The sequence below is a fragment of the Neophocaena asiaeorientalis genome, unplaced genomic scaffold, assembly GCF_003031525.2.
Source record: "Neophocaena asiaeorientalis asiaeorientalis breed wild unplaced genomic scaffold, Neophocaena_asiaeorientalis_V1.1 scaffold276, whole genome shotgun sequence".
NCBI classification, from domain to species: domain Eukaryota; kingdom Metazoa; phylum Chordata; class Mammalia; order Artiodactyla; family Phocoenidae; genus Neophocaena; species Neophocaena asiaeorientalis.
In genome coordinates, this window is record NW_020173725.1 from 441,511 (window position 1) to 465,567 (window position 24,057).

General features: G+C 51.1%; 1 protein-coding gene across 3 annotated transcripts in view; it reads left to right on the forward strand.

The window, feature by feature from the left end:
* The window catches only part of MRAS (muscle RAS oncogene homolog), a 57,924-nt gene extending 34,183 nt beyond the window's left edge, over positions 1-23,741 (forward strand). For 2 of the 3 annotated variants that reach the window (XM_024750758.1, XM_024750759.1), the window contains exons 3-6: positions 12,876-13,029; positions 14,378-14,477; positions 19,386-19,465; positions 21,179-22,422. In XM_024750758.1, the coding sequence (XP_024606526.1) occupies positions 12,876-13,029; positions 14,378-14,477; positions 19,386-19,465; positions 21,179-21,278 (434 nt within the window). In that variant the 3' untranslated portion in view covers positions 21,279-22,422. Of the gene's footprint in view, positions 1-12,875; positions 13,030-14,377; positions 14,478-19,385; positions 19,466-21,178; positions 22,423-23,001 lie in introns of those variants that run through there. The other variant, XR_003003885.1, reaches the window with a different exon arrangement.
* The last annotated feature ends 316 nt before the right edge of the window (positions 23,742-24,057 follow it).

A 24,057-nucleotide genomic window follows, 5' to 3' on the forward strand; every position in this document is an offset into this window, starting at 1 on the left:
AGGTTTTCCTCTTACTCACCTTGCTGACAATCAGGTCCTAGACTCCTGCAGTTAATTTCGGGTTTTGCCCTGATTTCAGAACTTAGAGTTAATCCCTGTTAGAAGTCACGTGACCGGTCTGCGCTAAGCGCACCAGCCCGGTCAGTAGATTTGAGATCTCACCTGTCTGCCCTTGTGTTGGGTGATGCTGCCAGCTCCAGGCCGGTGGCGCAGCTGCTGTCAGCCTGTTGTCACCAGGCCCCAGGTCCGAGTGACTGGGGGCTCCTCTTTCCCTTGGGCACAGACAGCCTCTGGGCCTCTTAAGACCACCTGCCCTCATCGGTGGGGTCTGTGCCCAAATGGGAGAGAGTCTCATAGTTGTTGACTCCCTAACTATGCCTTAGGGAGTTTGGGATTGACGTGTACACGCTGCTCTATTTAAAATGGATAACCAGCAAGGACCTTCTGTATAGCACAGGGAACTCTGCTCAGTATCACGTAACAACCTAAAGGGGAAAAGAATTTGAAAAAGAAGAGACACATGTATATGTGTAACTGAATCACTTTGCTGGACACCTGAAACTAACACAACAGTGTTAATCAACTATACTCCAATATAAAATAAAAAGTTAAAAAAAAAACATCACAGATTGTAAGCTCCTTCAGGAGACTTTGCCCACCATCGTATCTCTGGTGCCAGCAGCACCTATTAGGTGCTTAGTTATTGTTTGTTGAGTGACGGAGGGAATGCAGCACCTTGTGAAGCTCAGCACATAGAAAGCCTCGGTAATGCTTTTGTTGCTAGGGCTGTTCTAATATGATTTATATTCAGAGAGTGGCTTGGTGCTTTCAAGAATAGGTCCTATCACATGTGCAGATGAGGGGTCACTGACCCATCTGCCTGCATCTGGGGAGGTCCAGAGTGAGGCTTAAGCCCCTGACTTGGAGCTTCCACCTCTCCCCTCCAGTGTTGTGTGGATCGGTCCCCGAGACTTATGTATGTGGGACTGTTCACTAGTTCATTCTAGAAATACTTCTGGGTACCTGTTGCTGTCTTTGGGGCGCTTTGCATGCAGCAGTTGGCAAAGCCAGGGCCCTGCCCTCATGAAGCTTCTGGTAGAATGGGGGAGACAGGGTATAAACAAATATGTATTGTGTCAGGTGGTGATGAATGCTGTGAAGGAGAATGAGGCAAGGTAGAAGGGAATAGACAGTGAGGACGGAGTTGCTATCTTATCTGTGCCCATTAGGGAAGGCCTTCCTGATGAGGTGGTGTTGGAACAGAGACCTGAAGGGAAAAGCTGTGCCTGTACCTCGGGGGAGAGAATCTTGGACAGAGAATCAGGTGCAAAGGCCCTGAGGCGGGGACGTGTTTGGGGAATAGCTAGGAGGCTAGAGTGCAGAGGAAGTGAGAGAGAAGCTAATAGGAGACAGCAGGGAGATAGCTAGGGGGCAGTGATCTTCTAGGGCCTTGGAGGGAAATAAGCCACTGGAGGGTTTTGAGCAGAGGACGGGCATGGTCTGACTGATGTTTAAAAGGCTCACTCTGGCCATGGTGTGGACAATAGACGAGAGAGGAGCCAGGGAAGAACTCGGGAGACCAGTTAAGAGGCTCCTGATGGTAGACTAGGGCATCGATAAAGGAGGCGGTGAGAAAGAGAGTCTGGATGTATTTTAAGGAGGAAGTAACAGAATTTGTCGATGGAGTATGTGGGATGGGGTAGGAGTATGGAGGGAAGAGCCTTTGACCTGGACAACCGGTAGAATAGAGTTACGTTTATCAAGATTAGGAAGACTGATAAATCAACTATACTTGAATGAAATAAATTTTTTAAAATATTTTTAAATAAAAGGTTAGAAAGACTGGTAAAAGCAAGTTTGATGGAAAAATTAAGAGTCTAATTCTGGACGTGTGAAATCTGAGATGCCTTTCACACATACAAATAAAAGTCAAACCAGCACCTGGGGTCTGAGTCTGGAGTAAGGGGAGGTGTGCAGGCTGGAGATGGAAACTTGGGAGTTGCCACATAAAGCCATGAGACAGGAGACCTCTGAGAAAGTGAACGTGTTTAGAGACGGGGTCCCGGGATTGAGCGCAGCGACCCACTGATGCCCAGAGAGTGATCAGGGCCAGAGAAGAAGCAAGATAGAGTGACATACCAAGGCCAAGTGCAGAAGGCTCTTCAAAAAGGAGGGAACCATCAAGTGCATCAGGTGCTGGTGAGTGACCCAGTGGGACGAGGACCACGAAGTGTCCACTGGATTTAGTGACACGGAGGTCATGGTGACTTGACAAGCTCAGCTTTGATGGAGTGGCCTGATAACGGTGGGTTCAAGAGAGTGGAGAGGGGGAGGGAGGGAGACGCAAGAGGGAGAGATATGGGAACATATGTATAACTGATTCACTGTGTTATAAAGCAGAAACTAACACACCATTGTAAAGCAATTATACTCCAATAAAGATGTAAAAAAAAAATAGAGAGAGTGGAGGAGAGGAAGGGCAGGCAGTAAAAACAGATCAGTCAAGGAGTGTGGCTGTAAAGAGGACGAGAGAAATGCATAGTAGCTGTAAGGTGTGAGGTCAAGGGGAGGGGTTTTTTATTTTTAATTTTTTCTTTATCTTTGTTCATTTTTTTTAAGGTGAAAGAAATTATACCATGTTTACATACTGATGGAAATGAACCAATAGGGAAACGGATGATGCAGGACGGGGAGGAGACAAAATAGTAGCAATGTGCTTCCGTGGGTGACAGGGGACAGGATCCAGTGGGCAGCTGGAGGGATGATGGTCTTGGACAGGAGTAGGCCGGGGCGTCCACCGCCGAGAGGGGAAGGCGGAGCACGCATCTCAGAGAAGGGAGGTGGGTTTTTTCCCTCAGAATTTAGATATAATTCACATGTAAAATCCCCCGCTTTTAAAATGTACAGTTAAGTGGCTGATAGTATATACACAAAGGTGTGCAATCACAAACTGCTGATAGATTTCACAGATCAGCGAGCCCTGGAATCACCACTGTCTCATCCTCGACATTTTCATCACCCTCCAGGAAACTCACACCCATTATCCGTCATTCCCCCTGCCCTCCCCTCCCCCCAGTCCCCAAGCCACTCATCTCCTTCCTGTCTTTATGGGTTTGCCTATTCTGGACATTTCACATATGTGGAATCATATAACATGTGACCTTTGTGTCTGGTTTCTGTCCCCTAGCACAGTGCTTTCAAGGTTCATCCATGTTGTAGCATGTCTCAGGATTTCATTCCTTTTTACATGTGAATAATATTCTAGTACAGTCGATCCTCGAACAACGTGGTGGTTAGGGGTACCGACCTCCCTCGCAGTTGAAAATCTGCTCATAACTTTTGACTCCCCCAAAACTTAACTACTAATAGCCTGCTACTGATCAAAGCCTTCACCAATAACATAAACTGTCAATTCGCGTGTATTTTATATGTTACGTATATTATATACTGTATTTTCACAATAAAGTAAGCTAAAGAAAATGTTATTAAGCAAATCATAAGGAAGAGAAAATACATTTACAGTACTGTATTTATCGATACCATAAGTTTATGTCATCTGTTTATATCTGTCTGTCAGTACCTACATCACTTCTGTCTTATAGGATACAAAGCACTGTAGATATTATATGTGTCACTAACACTGAACATCAAAAATGAAAGGATAATATGAAAAAGAAGTTCATATTTATACACAGGTATAATGATCCATGCACTGATAACAAAGAAGCAGCGACATGAGCACTTTTCGGTAGCCTAGTGTAACCGATACAGCTGTTTCCCAGTAGCCTAGCTTTACCACTAATGAATGAATCGTTATAAAGTTTTTACAGCATACAGTATTACAGTCATATTCATAATACCGTACTGGAAACACTGTTACTTTTTTTTAGAAACCACTTACTTGTGATGATAGACTGATATGCAGTTTCTCTAATTACAAGCTGAGGAGGGGAAGAGACATACTGTGCAGTTGTATAATTCTTTGAAAGCAAAGTTATAAAACGATAAGAAAACTAACAGATTAGTAATTTTAAATATCACTCACCTTATGCCTAATGTAAGGATAGGCCATCCACTTCAATACAAGTCTTGCACACGATGTTCTACACATATATTTTTGTATATTTATTGAAAAGAATCCCCGTATAAATGGTATAAATAGACCTGCTCAGTTCAAACCCATGCTGTTCAAGGGTCAGCTGTACATGGAGGGACGACATTTCGTTTATCCATTCATCAGTTGATGGACACTCGGGTTGTTTCCGCTTTGGGTCTATGATGAATAATGCTGCTGTGGACCTTGGTGTCCAAGTTTTTGTGCAGACATGTGTTTTCAGTTCTCTTGGGTACACCCCTGGGAGCGGAATTGCTGGGTCCTGTGGTAACTCTGTTTAACATTTTGAGGAACTGCCAAACTGTTTTCTAAAGTGACTGCATCATTTTACTTTCCTCACCTGCAGTGTATGAGGCTTCTGCTGTCTCCAAGGCGGGTTGGTTTGGAAACTTGTGGAGTTTAGCTCCTGATAATCTGTTTCTGATCCTCAGCTGGGGGTGGAGGCTTGGGGAGAGAGGAAGCCATGGGAAATGGTGGCCTGAGAATGGAGGGACTGGATGGGGATGTGTTTAGATTTACTGGGTGTTCTAAGGGTGCCCTGCGAGCTGCTCTAAGGGAACCAGGCCAGCTCAGCCAAGTTCTCTCCTCCTAGCTCCACGTGGCTGCCCAGGGGCAGATGTGGAGTAGGTGAACGGTTTGGGGTGACCAGGTGGGGGTTGGGGGAGGAGGCATAGCCTCCAGGACTTTGTCTTCCATCCCCACAAACCTCAGGTGTTCCGTCCTCACCCCTCCTTTTAGGCCTGCCCCTCTTCACAGGCCTTGGGGACACTGCTGCCAGCTCCTCACTCAGGGACTGGCAGAGCCAGGCCGGGAACCAGGCCCCCACCTGTCTCTGGGTTGCTCCTGGGTCCCTGGTTATACAGGTGAGCCCCGCTGCTGCTCTTTCCCCTCTTTCTTCTCTTCCCTCCCTGAGAGCAACATGGAGGTGGGGTGCGGGGAGGTCCAGGCTCCTCTAAGAATCCCACAAAGCCATGGATCTCCTCCCTGAAAGGGTGTGCACCCACACATGCAATGTGCCCACCAAGTCCATGAATCTGTGGGCCTCATGGAAACGTCTCCCAAGACCCCCCCCACTTTACCCCACTCCTGCAGCTGCAGCGGTATGGTCATGAGAACAAGTGTCCCCTGGGGCCGGTGGCCAGCACTTTTCCCCTGGGGTCAGCTAGTCAAGGTTGGGGCCACTGCCAGAGGAAATCTTCCCCCATCGCCAGGGAGCCAGCTGGCGCCTGCCACGGGATTTTAGCTCCCTCCCCTTGGAGCGGCCTGGCTCCCACACTGGGCCAGCACTTTGGAGAAGGAGAAAGCGACCCTTTTTCTGGGAACAGTGCCTGGTCGATGCATCCAGCCCTCTGCCCGGCATCCAGCCTACCCCATACACACCCTCTCCCAGAAAGGGGAGGCTTCATCACTATTGATCCTCAACTAGGTGGCATTTCTTAATGGGAGTCTTTTCTTAGGAAGAGCACAGGCTTCGCTGCCTGACTGCCCTGTAAAATGGGCACATCCCTCCTGCCTTGCACAGTGGGCCTGTGCATGAGAGGGGTATAGAAAACACCACACACGGTCCTTGGAGGCATATTATCTCCAGAAATTGTCATCTGTGTTGCTTCATATTCCAGAACCCTTACTTCACCCTGAAGGGTGAGTTATAGGACCTCAAAAGTCTGTTTTTAGTGGTTTCCCTTACAGCTGGCGTGGGCTGCTTGAACACAATAACTGCATTTCCTGTAGCGTGCGTGCGATTTGTCCAGTCATTCTGTAAATATTTTTTGAGCCCTTCATTGGGTGCTGAAGCTTTTGGGGGACCCAGGGAAATGAAAGCCAGACTCCCACGCTCTGGGGCTCCACCACCTGGTGGGGAGCTGAGCCCAGCCTAGAGGCACAGTCTGGGAGGAACCAGAGCCACACACCAGCAAGGGTTCAAAGACGGAGGTCGGAGGTCAGAGGCCGGCGGGGCCCTCAGGAGAGGAGGAGGGCTGTAGCCCTTCTGGAGGGCAGCAGGGGGGAGCCCCGAGAGGGCATTCTGGTTGAAGTCATGGCTGGGCAAAGGCCTGGAGTCGAGACACAGCCCGGCCAGATCCACACCCTCTGGTTGAAGCAAACAGCCTGGATGAGCTGAGGCAGCTGGGCCTTGGGGAGTTACAGCAGCCTCCTCCCCAGCGTTTGGCCTTAAGCAGATCCCTTTAACTCCCTGGGCCTCAGTTTTCTCATCTGTGCAAGGGGGACAGTAATACCTTCTTTCCAGGGCCATGAAAAGGACTGCAAGGACGTGTGTGTATAAAGCCCCAGCACGGCGCTTGCCGCCAGTCGGAACAGTGAGTGGGGCTACGCTTAGCCAAAGAGCTTGGACTGTACCCTGAGCTGTGGGCCAGCGTCAGAGCCACCAGACCCCTTGCCAGGGTTTGCCTCCCTCTGGGAGCCCTGGAGGAGGAGGAGGAAGGAGAGGGAGAGACCTAGGGAGGGGTTGGGGGGAGGGTTCAGCAGGGACCCAAGCAGGTGCTGCCTCCATGCTGGCTGCCCGCCTGCCTGGGGCCCCATCCCAGCCAGCATGTGGACTCGGCTTCTGAATCCACCAGATCCAAGAATGGCTCCAGGGTTTCCACTTAAATCCTCCTCAGCAGCACTGCAGGGCCCGTCCACCCCCGGGTGGGAAGACTGGGGCAGGGCGGATGGAGATGCACAGCACTGGCCCCCTCTGTCTCTCTCCTCCCTCTTTCTCCAGTCTGGCTGCGTCTGTCTGTCCCTGTCTCTGTCTGTCTGCCCGTCTGTCTCACTCACACATGCACACATTGGCAGAACACCTTTCACAGTGACTAATACTTCCTGTCTCAGGAGTCCTCCTACCTTCATGACGTCAGGCATGGGGGTTGCAGGCAGAATCATGATTTTTTTTTTTTAAAGCATAGCTGCCCGTTTTCTGCAGCCTCCCCAGAAGTCTTGGAGGCAGAGCTGCTGACCAGGGGCCTGTGACCAGGCTTTTGCAGGATATGTGGAGGGGAGGGGTGGGCAAGGGGTGGACCCCAAACCAGACAAGGCCCAGCTTGGCCCCCACTCCTCCCTGGTTGAACCTGCCTTCCTGGGGCCCAAGGTTTGGAATTTCCAAGGCGCCCTCAACTCTGCTCTCTCCCCTTGGCCCCCATTCCCTGTGTTCCATGTCCTCGGGGTGCCCCTGTTCATTCTTTCCCCTCCCTCTGAAGCACACTGCCTTTGCTTACACCCCGGCAGCCTCTTCTCGGGGTCCTCCTCCACCTCTTCACAAGCACCCTCCTTCAGCCCCCTCCCTCTTTGGATGCCAAACTCTCTGTCCTCTGACTACATCTCTTTCCTTTCTGGACCTTCAGTAGCTCCCCAGTGCCCCCCAAGTTCTAACATTTTAGTTTAGGATCCAAGGTCCCAGCCTCTGACCTCCCTGTCTCCTCTTTCTCTTTCTCGCTCCTCTTCCCAACACAGACCTTTTCCCCCAGCACACCAGCCTCCTCACTGCTCTCTCCTTTCCAGCCCCCGGGCCCTTGCCCATGCTGTTCCTCTGCCTATGAGGCCCTTCCCCAGGCTCTGTCTTTTTTTGTGTGTGTGTGGTACGCGGGCCTCTCACTGTTGTGGCCTCTCCTCTTGTGGAGCACAGGCTCCGGACGCGCAGGCTCAGCGGCCATGGCTCACGGGCCCAGCCGCTCCGTGGCATGTGGGATCTTCCTGGACTGGGGCACGAACCCGCGTCCCTTGCATCGGCAGGTGGACTCAACCACTGCGCCACCAGGGAAGCCCACTATACCTTTTTAGATTTTCAAGTGGATAGTTTCTTTTATACTCATGTTTCTGTTCATTTCTGATGACCCATATGACTTACGCTTTCTGGAATTTGTTGAAATTTTTATTTATTGCCTAATATATGGGCAATTTTTATGACAATTTCACGTGTGTTTGAAAATACTTATTTATGGTTTTGAATGTAAAGTTCATTCTTTCAGTCTCTCAGATTACATTTGTGAATTGTATTATTTAATGATAAATCATTATTTTGGGAGTCACTTGTTCTATCTCTAAGGGAGGACTGTTCAATTCTCCCACAATGATTGTGGGATTTGTCATTTCCTACTGTTTTAAAAAATTAGTTTTTTATACATATATATATATATTTTAGGCAACATTCTTATATGCTTATGACTCATGACTTTGGCATTTCTTGATGCTGTACTTTTTCCTATTATAAATACCCTGGTTTGTTCTGTTTAATTCCTTAGCCTTGAATTCTGTTTCGTGGATGCATGTGGCTAGCATATCCTTTTTTATCTTTTCATTTTTCACTCTTTCTGTGTCATTTTGTTTTAGACGTGTCTTTTATAGTAGCAGACAAGTGGATTTTGTACTGAGTATCTGCTTTTAATGGGTGAATTTAACCCATTTGCATTTACTGTCATTCATCATAGATTTATTTCTGCCATCTTATTTCATGTCTACTTTTTTTTTTTTTTTTTTTTCGGTACGCGGGCTCCTCACTGCTGTGGCCTCTCCCGTTGCGGAGCACAGGCTCCGGATGCGCAGGCTCAGCGGCCATGGCTCACGGGCCCAGCCGCTCCACGGCATGTGGGATCTTCCCGGACCGGGGCACGAACACGTGTCCCCCGCATCGGCAGGCAGACTCTCAACCACTGCGCCACCAGGGAAGCCCTCATGTCTACTTTTTAAACTTGCTTATTTTTGTATAGTTTCATTGGATTGGTCCCGTTTACTTTGTCCTGTTTTTCTTTCCTCTAATGATTAGGAAGGTTTGAGTTTTATTTCAGGTGGTTATTCTATATACATATGTGTGTATATACTTATGTTTTTCTATCAACATCTGGATGTAATCAGTATCTTTAAACTCTTCCCAGATAAGGCAAGCACTTTAGTAATGACTTACTTTTTCCCAGCCCATACCCTCACTTATAGATCAGCATAGATTTTAGTTCTAAATTGCCATTCATTTTCTCCAAGTTGTGTTATATCTATTTAAATCTAACTCTTAGGTTTTGCTGTTTCCTTTGCATACCATTGGTACCATTGTTTATAATACCACTTGTCTTTCTTTCGTGGATCTGTTTTTCACTTTGCTGGTGTATATCCTCCAAGAATTCTCCTCGAAACTGTGGGTAATGTAATTTCTAAGGCCATCAATGTCTGAATGTTTCTCCGTTCTAGAGGGTCCATTTTGATTTTCAGCTCCCTGTTGAATCGTTTTTTTTAAGTTCTGAATGATCAGATTTTTAAATACCTTAGACCTCTAGTTTTTGTTTTGGATAATATACACCCTCAAAATCTATGAGCATATTAATTACAATATTACCTGAATGTCTTTTGCTATTCAGTCCAGGCCTCCCCATCCCCACTTCAGCCAAATCCATGCCATTTTCATCTGTTTTCTTGATTGCATTTCTGAGTGGGATTTACTTAGGACCAAAGGCTCCACTCCCTCTGCGTGAAGGTGCCGTCTTCGTTCCCCACCCCCTCCCTAGGAAATTGGGGAAGCTGCCTCAGTCACCCCACTGGTCCTCAGCTGTAGATCTTATTTTCTTAGCCCCTTCATTTGATATCCAGACCAAAGAATTCTAGGATATCAGAACTCAATCCTGAAGACGCAGGAGCCCCGCCCCGACTTTCATCCATGAGGAGACCGAGACTCTTGTGCGTGGGGCACAGCCTGGGTCCGTGTGTCCGCCGAGCCTTGCCCCTCGGCCATGCTGAGTGACTCAGGAGGTTGTGCAGGGGCGACAGGCTATGGGGACGAGGTCACTTTCTCAGGCACGGGCTCAAGATGTCTCCTGAGGAGACGTGGCTTGCTGGGGGTCCTGGGGAGCCCGTCCTGTGGCTTTCCTTGCCATCCACACACATGTAGATGGATATATCCTACATCTGTATCTCTTGCCCCTCTTCTCAGTTTCTGACTGAAGTCTGCAAATGCCTATTTGAAACCCACATAGGTGTCTGAGAGGTTCCGAAGTGTGTGTCAAAAACCCAGCCCTGGGCTTCCCTGGTGGCGCAGTGGTTGAGAGTCCGCCTGCTGATGATTTTTCACCGTCTTCCCCACCTCGGGATATGACACCACCATTCATTTGGCCAAGGCCCCAGACAGCCACTGTCATCAACACTCTTCTCTCCCACTCCCACGTCTGCATATTTCCACCCAGAACGCCCCACTCCTGTTGACTCTGTCTTAGAAAGTGGCCTAAACCTGGTCACTTCTCACAGCATCCACCCCATCCCACCGTTGGTCCAGCCCTCCATCCTGTCTTGTTGGTTATGGCATAACCTCCTACCTAGTGCCACTGCTTCTACTCTTGGTCTGGGTTTTCCCAACAGCCAGGATAAACTTTTCAAATGTCCTATACATCATTTCGCTCGTTGGCCCAGTCTCTGTGGTGGCCTGTTTCTTGCTTAGAATGAAGTCAGCCTTACCCCGGTGAGCTTCCCCAGGCCAGCGGGCCTGCCCTTGCACACCTCCACGCACTGTGTTCCCTCTGCTGGGAATGCTCTTGCCCTCGGCCATGTGGCTCGGCCACGTGGCTCCCCCTCCCCCATCATTTAGTCACTGTTCAAAAGCTTCTCCTAGAGACGCCATCCTTCCCTATCCAAAACGACACCAACTTCTTCCAGTTTCCTTTAGCTGGTGCCATTGTTCTTCATAGTATGTACTCATCTTTACTAGACATAGACTTAGGACCAAAGGCTCCACTCCCTCTGCATGAAGGTGCAGTCTTCGTTCCCCACCCCCTCCCTAGGAAATTGGGGAAACTGCCTCAGTCACCCCACTGGTCCTCAGCTGTAGATCTTATTTTCTTAGCCCCTTCATTTGATATCCAGACCAAAGAATTCATTTATCTGCCTTCCTATTAGAGTATATGTAAGTCCTATGGGAGCAAGGATTTTGCCCCATTCCCCCTGTATCCATAGTGCCTAGAACACTGCCTGACACACAGTAGGCTCTCAGATATTTCCTGAATGAATGAATGGATGCATGAAACCAAATAGACTTCACATTCATTTATTCATTCAACTACTATTTGAGTACTGTTTGTGCCAGGCTCTGAGTAGATGAGTGACACACAAACCAGGTCCCTGCCTCTGGGAACTGACAGTCCAGCTGGGGGCCTTTTCATGGGCAGTGAGAACAGCGTCATAAAGGGTCTGTATGGGGGTGGTGAGAGTCATGGGGGCTCAGCAGCAGAATTCTGTGAGTCAGAGCCTGCTCGCCAAGCTAGGGGAGCAGAGAGGAGGGGTGGCTGGGGGAAGGAGTCCCAGGCCCGGAGGTGGGAGAGGACACAGGCTCACAGCAGACGCTCCTATAGGGCTTCTTTGTGCCAGCACTGCTCCGAGGGCCTGAGTACATTCACTCAAAACAGCCCCGACAAGCCCCACTTTAGGAAGAGGAGGCACAGAGAAGTGAGCTTGCCCAGGGTCACACTCTAGGGATATGAGGAGCCGGACTCAGCCCCGAACCTGGCTTCAAAATCGGTAACCAGCCGCTCCGCTGCATGCAGGAGAGAGGAAGTGAGTCTGGGGCAGGGGCTTGCGGCCGCTGAGGGGTTCAGATTTCACAACGCCCACAGGGCTGGAGCCCGCCAGGCTTGCAGGTCTAAAGGGAGACACCCCCGCCCCCTACGCCGCTGAGGCTGTGACCTCTCTCTGAAACAGTCAGGGAGAGCATTTTATCTCTGGAGAATAGCAGTGCGGGTAGTGGAAGGGATGGATGGGTTGGGGGGAAGAGCCTTTGTGGAGAGGTTCCCCCCGCAGCCTCCGTCTCCCCAGCTGCCTCAGCTCCCATATCCCACCACCCTGTAGCAGCCGCATCCTAGGTGGCAAGGGCCCCGGCTCTCAGGGGCCTGCTTCTTCTCCTCGCCCTGCCTGGCGTCTGTCCGCACAGGGACTGAGGACCCTTCCTGACCCGGGGATGGCCTCTTGGGGCTTCCCTCAGGCTTGTCCCAGGGCTCTCCTCCAAAGGAGCTGCAAGAAGAGGCATTGTGTCCTTTTTTTTTTTTAGTTTATTTATTTTTATGTTTGGCTGCGTTGGGTCTTCGTTGCTGCACGCGGGCTTTCTCTGGTTGCGGCGAGCGGGGGCTACTCTTGGTTGTGGTGCACAGTCTTCTCATTACGGTGGCTTCTCTTGTTGCGGAGCACGGGCTCTAGAGCGCAGGCTCAGTAGTTGTGGCACACGGGCTCAGTAGTTATGTCTTGCAGGCTCTAGAGCACAGGCTCAGTGGTTGTGGCTCGCGGGCTCTAGAGTGCAGGCTCAGTAGTTGTGGCACACGGGCTTAGTTGCTCCGTGGCATGTGGGATCTTCCCGGACCAGGGCTCGAACCCGTGTCCCCTGCACAGGCAGGAGGATTCTTAACCACTGTCCCACCAGGGAAACCCCATTGTGTCCATTTTACAAAGGGGAAAATGGAGGCTCAGACAGTCAGGTGACTTTCCCAAGAATCAGCTTGTAAGGGCTGCAGCAGGGCTCCAAGCCTAGGTCTGGGGACTCCAGAGGGGTTTTGTGGCAGAGTTGATCACTGGCTTTATGAGGCTTTTCTGTAGGCAGAGAATTAAGGCCCAGGGAGCACCGTGGGCTGGAGTCAGTGGGTCCACAAGTGAGTCAGTTAGAGCCACACACTGAGGTTTCTGAGGCCCCGCTGAACCCTTACCAAGCACAGCCTGGAACCTCTTGGGGGGAGCTCGATGGAGCCACAGGCCCCAGGGGCTCCAGGGTGGGTGGTGACAGCCCCTGAGCATCCTCATCCCACCCCAGTTCTGGACACAGCCGGACAGGAGGAGTTCAGCGCCATGCGGGAGCAGTACATGCGCACGGGGGACGGCTTCCTTATCGTCTTCTCGGTCACGGACAAGGCCAGCTTCGAGCACGTGGACCGCTTCCACCAGCTCATCCTGCGCGTCAAGGACAGGTGAGGGCGGCCAGGCTGGGACCTCCCCATGCCTGGCTCAGGGTGGGCTCTGTCTGTCTGTCTGTCTTTCTCAGATCTTCAGGTGAAAGCTGAGGTTCGAGGGGCAGAGCTGAATTCAGACCTTTCCACACAGCCAGAGGAGTCTACACGCAGCCAAGGCCTCGAGGCGTCGGCCCCCCCATCTCTCCTAAACTGTCCCCACCGATGAGTCAAGGAATCATAAATAACATCTGTTTTTCAGCTCCAATGTAACCAAATTTTATTACAGTCAAAGAAAAAGTGAATTTTCTCTCCGGCGTACATCGTAACTGGTTACATCACATTTGACTGTGAGATTTCTAAGCCCCTATTAAAGGCTCATGTTTTCCTTAGCATAATATGGCATAGCTAAATAATTTGGAGTCTGTTTTAAGCCCAACTGGTCTTTTCAGTTAATTGGCTCTTAAAGAGGCAATGTAAAAGTAAAAGGACAAACTAATAGGAAAACAGCAAGCTTTGAGCAAATCTCGAAAATTCAAAATTTTCAAAAATTTCAAAATTCGAAAAATCCAGTTAACACTTATCTCAAAGGCAAAGTGTTAATAACTTTTCAAGGTAAAGGGCTATACACTCACACACATATACACACATATACACATAGAGCTCCAAGAGACAAATGTGGGTTAAGCCGCTGACTATAGGAATCTACAAAGAGAAAACATACATGACACAGATACGGGAAAATATTCAACCTTCTTGCTAATCAAAGAAGTGCAAGGAAGAAGGATAAAGTACCATTTTTCACCCATCAAATTATAATTTCTTTATGAAAATACTCAACGCTGACAAAGACTGGCATTTCATTCACGTTGGGACAGCAGTTTGGCCCCATGTGTCCACGGGAATCTTTAAGGCAGACATGCCTCTTGATCCCCGCCTTCCACTCTTGGGAGCCATCCTGATTTTGTGGCTGCCATTTATTGAGTGGCAACTGTGTGCCAGCCCCTGGCCCTGGTGCTCTTCACAAGTCACTGCCAATGGCCACAGCATGCTGGCCTGCATGGGTGGTGTGTCAGGGTGACTGGGAGATGAGAGGAAGCAGGTCTGGGAACCTGGCCGCTGGTCCAGTCAGTGCAGAGCCAGGGGATTCCCAGGTGGAACTGCACTCACCTTGCAACAGGCCTGAGGCTTCAAACCAAGGCAGCCAGCAGCCCCCGGGTCCCTCTTCCATTCCAGGAGATGTGGAGGGAAAGACTCTGAAGTTAACCCAGCCCCATAGGGAGGTGCTGTGTGCTGTGTCAGGTCTGAGGCGTGGGTGCCCCGCCTTCACCAAGGGAAGCTCACAAGCTGCTGTTCCTTTTTTTCCCAGGGAGTCATTCCCGATGATCCTCGTGGCCAACAAGGTCGATTTGATGCATTTGAGGAAAATCACCAGGGAGCAAGGAAAAGAAATGGCCACCAAACACAATGTAGGTGGTGTGTGTGTGTGTGTGCGCGCCTGTGTGTGTGTGTGTCGGGGTGAGGGCTCGGGGGATGTCAGTGCCCCCTCACTCCTGCAGCCCTAGTCTATTGGAATGAAACACAGGCCTCCTAGGTAGTGGGCTAGATCCACATAGAGGCACATGTGATGTGGGATATTTTGTGAAACAAGACAATAGGCCAGAGAGAAAGCACCTTCTTGGCAGTCATTAGAGGCCCTGCTGTCGAGAGCAGGTACCTTCACCTCCTGGCCCTGACGCAGCAGGTTCCTCGCTGGGCTGTGGAGGCTTGGCTTCGTCCCTGTCTCTGAGCCAGTGCCTGACTATGTTCAGAATCGTCAGGTCAGCCACCTTCACTGAGCCCTGCTCTGTGCCAGGCATTGTGCTGGGGGAGCATCTACTCCCCGCAGCCACACATTGAGGTAGGCACCACTGTCTTCATCAAGTGTTCAAACCGAGGCTTGCCCAGGCCACACCGTGCATGTCTGCAGACACCTTTGGGTTGATTTTTTTTTTTTTTTTCAGTTCACTGTGATGCCCCTTTGCCCACTGGATGGTGGGGTCACTGGGCTTCTTCCCACCCCTCCCCCGCATTAGCACAGCCATGCCCCAGCCTCAATGGTCAGTTATGTAGAAGTTCACCCAGCCTCCTGGAAAGTCTGCAGGGTTGCCCCTTCCCTCTGCCCGGTGGGCCCAGCTCCGCAAGTAGAGGGAGGGGCCCACTGCAAGTTCATTTTGCTTGTCTCTGCCTTCTGTGTTTATTCACGTATTCATTCAAGAGTCCTAGGCCCTGGCAAACAAAACTCCTTCCCTCAGGGTGCTTGCTTCTAGAGACGGCAGCAAATTAGAGCATGTCCGAAGGTGACATGTGCTCTGGGGGAAAGTAAATCAGGGAAGGGGGTAGGGAACGTGGAGTGGGGGGCTGTTTTTACACATAGGTGGTCAGGGAAAGCCTTACTGGAAAGGTGCATATCAGTGAGGACTGACAGGAAGTGAGGGAGTGAGTCCTCTGGATATCTGGGGAAAGCATGTTCCAGCAGAGGAATAATCAGTGCAAAGGCCCTGAGGTGGGAGTTTGAGGAACAGCAAGGAGGTGAAAGGAGGCCGGAGTGGCCAGAGCAGGAGTAGGAGGGGTGAGTAGCAGGAAGTGAGGTCAGAGCGGGGGGGTTAAGACCTTATGGGCTTTTGCTCAGAGTGGAGGGGAAACCACTGGAGGGTTTTTGTGTTTGTTTTTTAAAGAAGATGTTGGGGGTAGGAGTTTAGTAATTTATTTTTTTATTTTTGCTGTGTTGGGCCTTCGTTTCTGTGCGAGGGCTTTCTCTAGTTGTGGCAAGCGGGGGCCACTCTTCATCGCGGTGCGTAGGCCTCTCACTATCACGGCCTCTCTTGTGGCGGAGCACAGGCTCCAGACGCACAGGCTCAGTAGTTGTGGCTCACGGGCCCAGTTGCTCCACGGCACGTGGGATCCTCCCAGACCAGGGCTCGAACCCGTGTCCCGCGCATTAGCAGGCAGATTCTCAACCACTGCACCACCAGGGAAGCTCCACTGGAGGGTTTTGAGTGAGGAGTGACATGGCCCGACTCATGACTGAACAGCTTCCCTCTGGCGCCCGTGTGGAGAAAGGTCTTTGGGGGCTGCACCGTAAGCCGGGTGCCGGCTGACGTGCACCCGCGTGGTGCCCGTGGAGGTGGCAAGGAGCGGGTGGATTCTGGTGTCTTTCTGAAAGCCGACAGGATTTGTCCACAGACCGGATGTGGGGTGACAGAGAAAGGATTTGAGGAGGATGCCAAGGTTTGGGGCACGAGGAACTTTCAGAAGACTGGAGTTCCACTAGCCGGGCAGGGGGACTAGAGCACCGAGGATGTGGGGAACACCAGGAGCTTTGTTTTAGATGCTTAGTTTGAGGAGCTGAGGGGATAGTCAAGTGGAGGTGCCTAGACCGCTGTCAAATACACCATCTGGAGGTAAATATTGGAAATCAGCAGCATGTGGGTAGAATCTAAAGCCATGAAACCAGAGTAAATCTTCAAAGCTCTCATCACAAGAAAAAGCAGTTCTGTAACTATATATGATGGGTGTAACTAGACTCATTGTGGTGATCACTTTGCAACATATACAAATATCGAATCATTATGTTGTACACCTGAAATTAGTGTTATTTCAGTTCTACCTCAATTTTGTGTGTATATATAATTATGTATTTATGTATACACACACATAGAGATAGAGATAGAGATATATACACACAAAAAGAAAAAAGCCATGAAGCCCAGGGGAATGGGTGTAGTTAGGGCAGGGGTCCCAGGCTTGAGGCTGGGGATACTTCGGTGCTGTGGGTATGGGGAAATGAGAGGAAGCAGCAAAAGGGACAGAGTGGTCAGTGATGTGTGAGGACCAGAGTGGGGCCTTGGGAGCCAAGGAAAGAAAATGCCTCGAGGAGGAGGAAGTCATCAACCAAGACAGGTGTGCTCAGAAATCTCCAGGTGAGCACTTGGAACTAACCTCTGGGTTTAGCATTAGACGCAGGCCTCAGACAGTAGCGTGCCCGTGCCCTCCACCGGCCAACCTCCCGCACAGAGAGAGGCCAGGAGCCATTGCATCCCACAGCCTCGGGCTCCGCACGGTGAGCTCACGCTAAGAGCCTTCACAGACCCCTGGGTGGGTGCGTGGCTGGCTGGGGACGGGGGAAGGGCGCTGTACGGGGGTAGCAGCAGCCCCGTTCTGCAGGTGAAAGGGAATGAGACACAGGGGGCTGAGGGAATTCTGGGGGCTTCACGGCTGGCGAGGAGTACCCACCCATCCCCACTAGAACCCAGGTCTCCAGTCTCTCAGCTGACCTTGCTCCTACAGCGAACGCTGCTGCCTCATTTATCATTCGACCAAATGACCCTGTGAGCTACTGTCCTAGTTTTAGAGCTCATAAGGCAAGTTCTTCTTTAGCTGACCGAGGCAGGTCGCCCCCATCCAATGCAGGAAGGTGGCATTTCCTGGCCCTTTGGTGGAGTCATATAGTACTACCATTTATTGCAGGGTTTCCCTTAGTTTAAGTCTTGTTACTACGACATCCTAGAATTCTAAGAACCCAGATAATGCACATCAGTGTTTCTTCAGAAGCAGGATCCCTAGAAAGAAAGCGGAGGCGTCTGGGGACCTGGGCGTACTACAGCGGTGTGCCTGTGAGCAGGCAGTGGAGGTCCGAGGCCCCAGGAGCCTGGGACTTACGAGCTGGCAGGATTATAGGATGTGAAGAGCCTCCGGGGAGGTCCCAGCCCCAGCTGCCCTCCCGCTTCCCCGCTGGGTGAGTGTGCACAGGGAAGAACGCTGTCCTGCCCTCTCGAGCTTGCACAGGACTCTGGCTCCCAGGAGCTATTGGGGGCACCTGCCACGCCTAGAAGAGGCTCCGCAGCAGACCTCAGCACCTCTACCTGTCCGTGCCAGGCCATGTGGGAAGTGCAGTGTGCACTTGGTCCAGATCTTGATTCTCTGCTGGCCACCGTGTGGCCTTGGGCAAGTACGTCACCACTCTGAGCTCAGTCTCCCCAGCTGTGAAACGGAGATAACCGCTTACCTCAGAGGGTTAACGTGAGGATTAGTGAGGTCAGGGACGTTGAGACCTGGGAGGCCAAACAGCCCACGGTCACCTCAGTGAGCAGCCTACAGCCCAACAGCCTACAGTGGAAGGCAGTTTCCTCTCGGGGTTATCAGAGGCTCAAATATTTGTCAAATGAAAATTTCCAAGGTCTGAGCCATGTCCTTTGTACTCTGCCCTTTGTGTCTGGGTCGGCTAGAGCAAGCCCCTGCTTGAAGCCACAGCAGTGGGTGAACATCTGATCTCCCGCGATGATGGGAAGATACTTTATGATGTGTTCTGGGCAATCAGTTACGACATGCTCCTCTAAGATAACGACTCACCCTGTTACCCCGGACCCCCATGCATTTAAAGTGTTGATTGTTTTTATTTTCTTCGCTGTGCTTTTCCTTTTCAAGTGTGTTATAATGAAATGCCTTAATTTTGTAATCAGGAGAAGGTTGTGAAAAATACCAAAGTTCTTCAGTCCAATCGTGATTGGCTCACCTGCATCTCATCTAGGGGTCCTGTGCGTGTTGTCCGGAGCCCACACGCTCGCCTCTTGTTGGGGGAGTGGGCATGAGCCTCCTGACTTTGTGGGGTCCCTGTTAAAGGAGAAGACCATGTCCTGACCTCATGGAGCCTTTGTTTTCCTCCCTGTGCCAGTCCGAGGCTTGGGGTAGACATGGCCCTATAGGGTCCCCTCAGCCACATCTCGCAGTTACTGCTGCCTTCCAGCCGGGTAACGATCCTCAGCCTTAAACATGCAGACATAAGCCTTCTGCAAACATGGCTGAGCTCCGAGCTCATGGATGCAGACCAAGCAAGAGCTGGGCCAGGCAGACGGTTGAGGTCGGGGTGGGGTGCATAGACCACCGGGGGTCGCCAGGGTGCAGAGTCCTGCCCAGGGCCAGCCTCGCCTCAGCCTTTCCCAACGGCGTCCCCTCTGGAGGACCTGAGAAGAGGGGCAGAATCCTCTAAGGTAGAGAAATAGACCTCAGAGAGAAAACTGAATAGAATCAGAACATACATCAGTTTGATAAATGAAACAGTCTTTAGTCTTCAAGTGTCTAAAAAGATCATTTTTATTCTGTTGTTAGGGGGCTCTTAAATATCTCTGTGACCAGAGAACACGAGAGAATCAGAAAAGCTGTCAGTAAAACTTTCTGACTTTATAGAGCGAGAAACCACTGAGGGCTTGAAGTTGTAGGAGCCGGGGTTCCATGGGGGCTTCGCAGGGTTCCTTGGGACCTCTGAGAATTTGCCTTCTTAGGGAACAGGACTTTGTAACGCTGTTACAGAAACTCCGTAACGCTGCTTTGCCTTCCAGATTCCGTACATAGAAACCAGTGCCAAGGACCCACCTCTCAACGTCGACAGAGCCTTCCATGACCTGGTTAGAGTAATTAGGTGAGTGAGGCTCGCCTGCCTGGAAGCAGGGCCTCTGTGGCCAGACGGACACCGGGAAGGCTGGAGGAGCGTGGCGCCGTGTCTGAGGCCCAGGCTGGGCGGTTCTGGGTCTGGTTTTGGATTTCTTTTTTTTCTCTTTTTTTTTAATTTATTTTATTTATTAATTTTTTGGCCGCATTGGGTCTTAGTTGTGGCACGCAGGATCTCTGTTGCAGCATGCGGGCTCTTCGTTGCAGCGCATGGGCTTCTCTTTAGTTGTGGCACCCAGGCTCCAGAGCACGTGGGCTCAGCAGTTGCGGCACGCGGGCCTAGTTGCCCCGCGGCATGTGGGATCTTAGTTCCCCGACCAGGGATCGAACCTGCGTCCCCTGCATTGGAAGGCGGATTCTTAACCACTGGACTGCCGGGGAAGTCCCTAGTTTTGGATTTCTTACACTTCTGTCCATCTCTGTCCTTCCCACCTACGTTTGCTCTCCCCAACTCCCTATGCGTGAAGCCACAAGCTAAACAAAGTGCTTTCCTACGCGAGGTGCCTCCCTGGCCTCCCCTCCATCCTGCAGCTCAGGGTCCCCGAGGGCAGCGCCTCCATCCTGCCCCCGCTGTTCTCCCAACACCAAAGCTGCCAACACGGTAAAAAGTAGGCCATTCTCCTCTTCCCTGATGTCAGAGCACCCCTTGACATTTCACCTGAACAACCAGCATTCTGATCCCCAGGCTCCAATCACAGAGGCTTCGTACATGTGTCTCCTTTCCAGCCCCTACCCACTGTCGGTCTCCAGGGAGTGTCAGAAATCCCAGGCTGTAGTCTCTTGTGGATTCCTTTGCATAGTCAGGTCCAAACCTTAATCATCTCATGCCTAGACGACGGAGACAGTGTCCTGGCTGGTCTCACTGTCCCCCCACCTTTGCTGTTGCCAAAATCTTCAACGTACAGAGCGGCCTAACCAGTGGTTCTCAGACAGCATGCATTTGGTGTGTTGCCTCATGCCGACCTGTAGGGCTGTTGCTTAGTCATGGAATCCCCGTGCACTTCCCAACCTGCCGCCTCTCAGCCCCCCCAGTGCGTGCACACACTCACACCCATACACACACACCTAACAACCCCCTTTTCTCATCATTCCCCAGCGTGGACTGTGGTTTGCAGCCTTCACCTTATGCTTTAGCTGGCAGTCCTGCACTCGGGAAGCGATTTTCTCATGGGCCTTTGCCTGGAGTTAGGAGATGCTACCACACCAGGAGGGGGTGATGTCTTGGTTATGGACCTCGAGTTCCAAGGGCAGGTTTTAGATGTAGGAAAAATGAACAGGAAACACATAAAAAGCTTTTGTGCTCAGTTGGCCTGTCATTTTATTTAAAATATGAAACACAGACATAGAAGCCAACCTTGTATAACATATAACATCGCTTGTGATTGAAACAAACATAGCCACAGCATGGTATCAGGAAGTCTCACCAGTAGCACGACAGGTTTTGCTCTGCCCTCTCTCCCTTCCCACTTCCTCGCCTTAGAGACACCGTACAGGACAGGCTCTCCTCCTCCAGCATCCAGGACAGAGGCCCCTTCTCCCCCTTCCTCTCCCCCTCCCCTAGCCCCCTCCCCTTCCCGAGCCAGAACTGGCCTCCCAGCCGCAGACCCAGGGGCAAGGGAGGAGAAGGCAGGGAGCAGCAAAGCCCTTTCTAACGTTGTTATTCTGCCCTTCCTTGTCTCAAAAGGCAACAGATTCCGGAAAAAAGCCAGAAGAAGAAGAAGAAAACCAAATGGCGGGGAGACCGGGCCACTGGCACCCACAAACTGCAGTGCGCGATATTGTGACGGCCCGAGGCCCTGGGCACAGTGACCGGGAACTGGCCAGCCCTTGGGACCCCTCCACTGCCTAACCGCACTGAAGACCATTCTAACCATGACCCTTGGCCCAAGGACTTGACACAGGAAGGGAGAGAGGGAGGGTGGGCAGGGAGGAGATAGAGTCTGGCTTTGCTGGAAGGGCACGGGCTACCCTGTGTCTCAGCAGCAAAGAAGAGGCAACAGTAAACAAAGCAGCATCCAAGTCCCTGTGTTGATGCAACCCGGTCCCTCCCTGCTCTTGGTGGCTGTGTTGTTTCTTTGAACTACATAGTGTGGGTTTGATGTGGAAGTGTTTCTCCACGTACAAAAACAAGCCATGATCACGCTTCCCCCCCTGCCAACCCCGGTCCACAGTGTCTGAGCTTGGGTGTCTTTTGTAGATTTTTAAATTATTTTAGGGATTATTATTTTATTAAAGGGGTCTGTGCCCACTGCCTGGTGAAGTTTCAAGTCTTCAGCAGACCTCTTCTATAACATGTCTGGAATATGGTTGTTTTTTAACCGAAATTTCCCAGCCGTGCCAAAACTCAACTCAACGTGAAAGCAGAGTGACCGAGAGACCAGAAGTTCACGGGGACCGTGGCTGGAGGCCTCGGGAGAAACAGACCCCACTCATGGCCTACTATAAACTGGAGAGAAGAGAGATGTGTGTACCCAGAAGGTTTTACTGTGCTTGAGGATGCAGATATTAGGGAACAAAATTTTGTTTTGCTGAGGGGAGAGACGGGCACGTCCGTTTTAAAAGGGCTTCTCATTACCCTGGAAATATATAAATTTTAAGTAAGTTTATTGGAGTCGCAAAAGTGTTCGTGTATTTTTCAGGTGGTGTGGGTTAAGTTCTGTGTTCTTCGCAGCCGTGGGAGAGGGCTTTCTCCCATCACCTGTGCTGTCTGGTGCCTCTGATACAAACACACTGAACAGGCGTGTACGGTCTCTGCGTCGAAGTCAGCTAACATGGACACCATCTGGAAAACTCTGGTTCGTGCTAAATCTTAACCAAAAATGATCCAGTACTGTTCTTACTGAAACAGCACCAAGACCTGAAGCCATTTTCCCTTTGAGTCAACTGACTCACTTCTTAAGCCCAGTAAATGAGCAAAACCCCTTGAAACATTTGCAAGCTTAGTATTACAGGTTGCCTTTCTGGCAGGAACTTTTATTAACCTCTTGGATCTTAACTGTGCTATATAAGTGGAGGAGAAAGTAAGGCTGGGGTGCCGACATGGCTCCCATACACCTGTTTCTACAAGGGGCCAGCCCCCTAGCTTCCTGACCACGCCCACCTGCCTCTCAGGTGCTGCTGGTGTGAGCCAGACTGGGGCGGGATGGATGGACAGCGCACCCTCGAGAGAGAGTCAAAAGATGAGGTGGCTGGCTAGTGACCTTAGTTTCCATCTGTTACAAATCAGGCCACCAAGCAAACGAGAATATCCCTAGTCAGTGGCCTGGTCACCATTTGGAGAGAGAAACCCGGGTAAAGAAAGCACTCAGCCAGACATTGAGACCCCTGGATTCTTCCCTAGTTTTGAAAATGCGCTGAGTTCCTAATTCAGCAAGATCACCAGCAACGTGGTGGAAGGGGGGCGCAGCCAAAGAATGATTCTGATGCCGGAAAAAACAGTTGGGACTTCTGTTTGTTGGAAAATCAAACTTCTTTGTCTAAACGGCCCTTTTTTTCTGACCCTAAAAGGAAGGATAACAAAGAATATTCCAGATCAGGCACTTCAGAGCTTCCCAAGATCCTGTAATGTTAATGGGCCTTCGAAACACTAACAGGACAAGGCTCTTTCCAACCAATACGCTCCTCTGAGCCACACCCTAGCAGCCTGGGTGCAGTTGGGTGGCAGCTGCAAACTGGAGATGAGGAAGAGGCAAGACAGCGGGAAGAAGGAAGGATGGAGATGCGGTGATAGAGCGAGTTGGAAGAGCAGGACAAGAAGCCCAGCACACGGGGCAGCGTCCGCTTCAGAAAGGTCCCGGGCACGGACCACCACCAGCACCCCTGCCCACTGTGGAGCCTGCAGCTCCCTGACGGCACCGGATGGGGGAGTCTTGTTGGAAACAGATCAGTTGACTGAGAACGAAGCCCTTAGCTGTGAATGTAACCAGACGAAGAGATTCCAGCTGCTTCTAGGCCCTCCGCCCAACAGGGCAGCACATCAGCCCCACCCCCGGCCCCATCTTCCATCTCTCCTGCACTCAGCCCACAGTGCCGGAGGGAGAAACTGGGTGAGGGATGGCCTCCTGCAGCCTCCCTGTTGAGCTAATGGTCGGCCTTCGTCTCCCGTGACCTCATTTTCCCCATAGGTGAGATGGGTAAATAACACTTTTAAAAGGCGGTTCTTTGCGTGTTAGAGAACTGTGGACGCTTGTGGCAGTGGGGGCTTCTGCACAGGCCTGAGTGGAGCATACCCAAGGGCATCCCCAGTACACGGTCACCTGGCGGGGTCAGTCTGGAAAACCAGTTGGCCATGCTACTTCCTGACCGTGGAGCCCAATGGGACTTGTGTCTTTGGTGGCATTCTGGTGTTCCCACTGGTTTTCCATCTGAATTAGTGCTCCCTTCGTGCCCGCTGGAGCACACCCTTCCTGAAATCCTCTCACCCCATGCCTTTGCCCCTGTGTGCTCTCAGATTTCCTTCTAACATTCTTCCGCCCCTCCCCCACTCAGAGGGCTCTTTTCTCCCCAGCAAGTAATGCTAGCCATCCTCTCCACCCCCAGCCTGGGGCGATGGCCACTGACTTT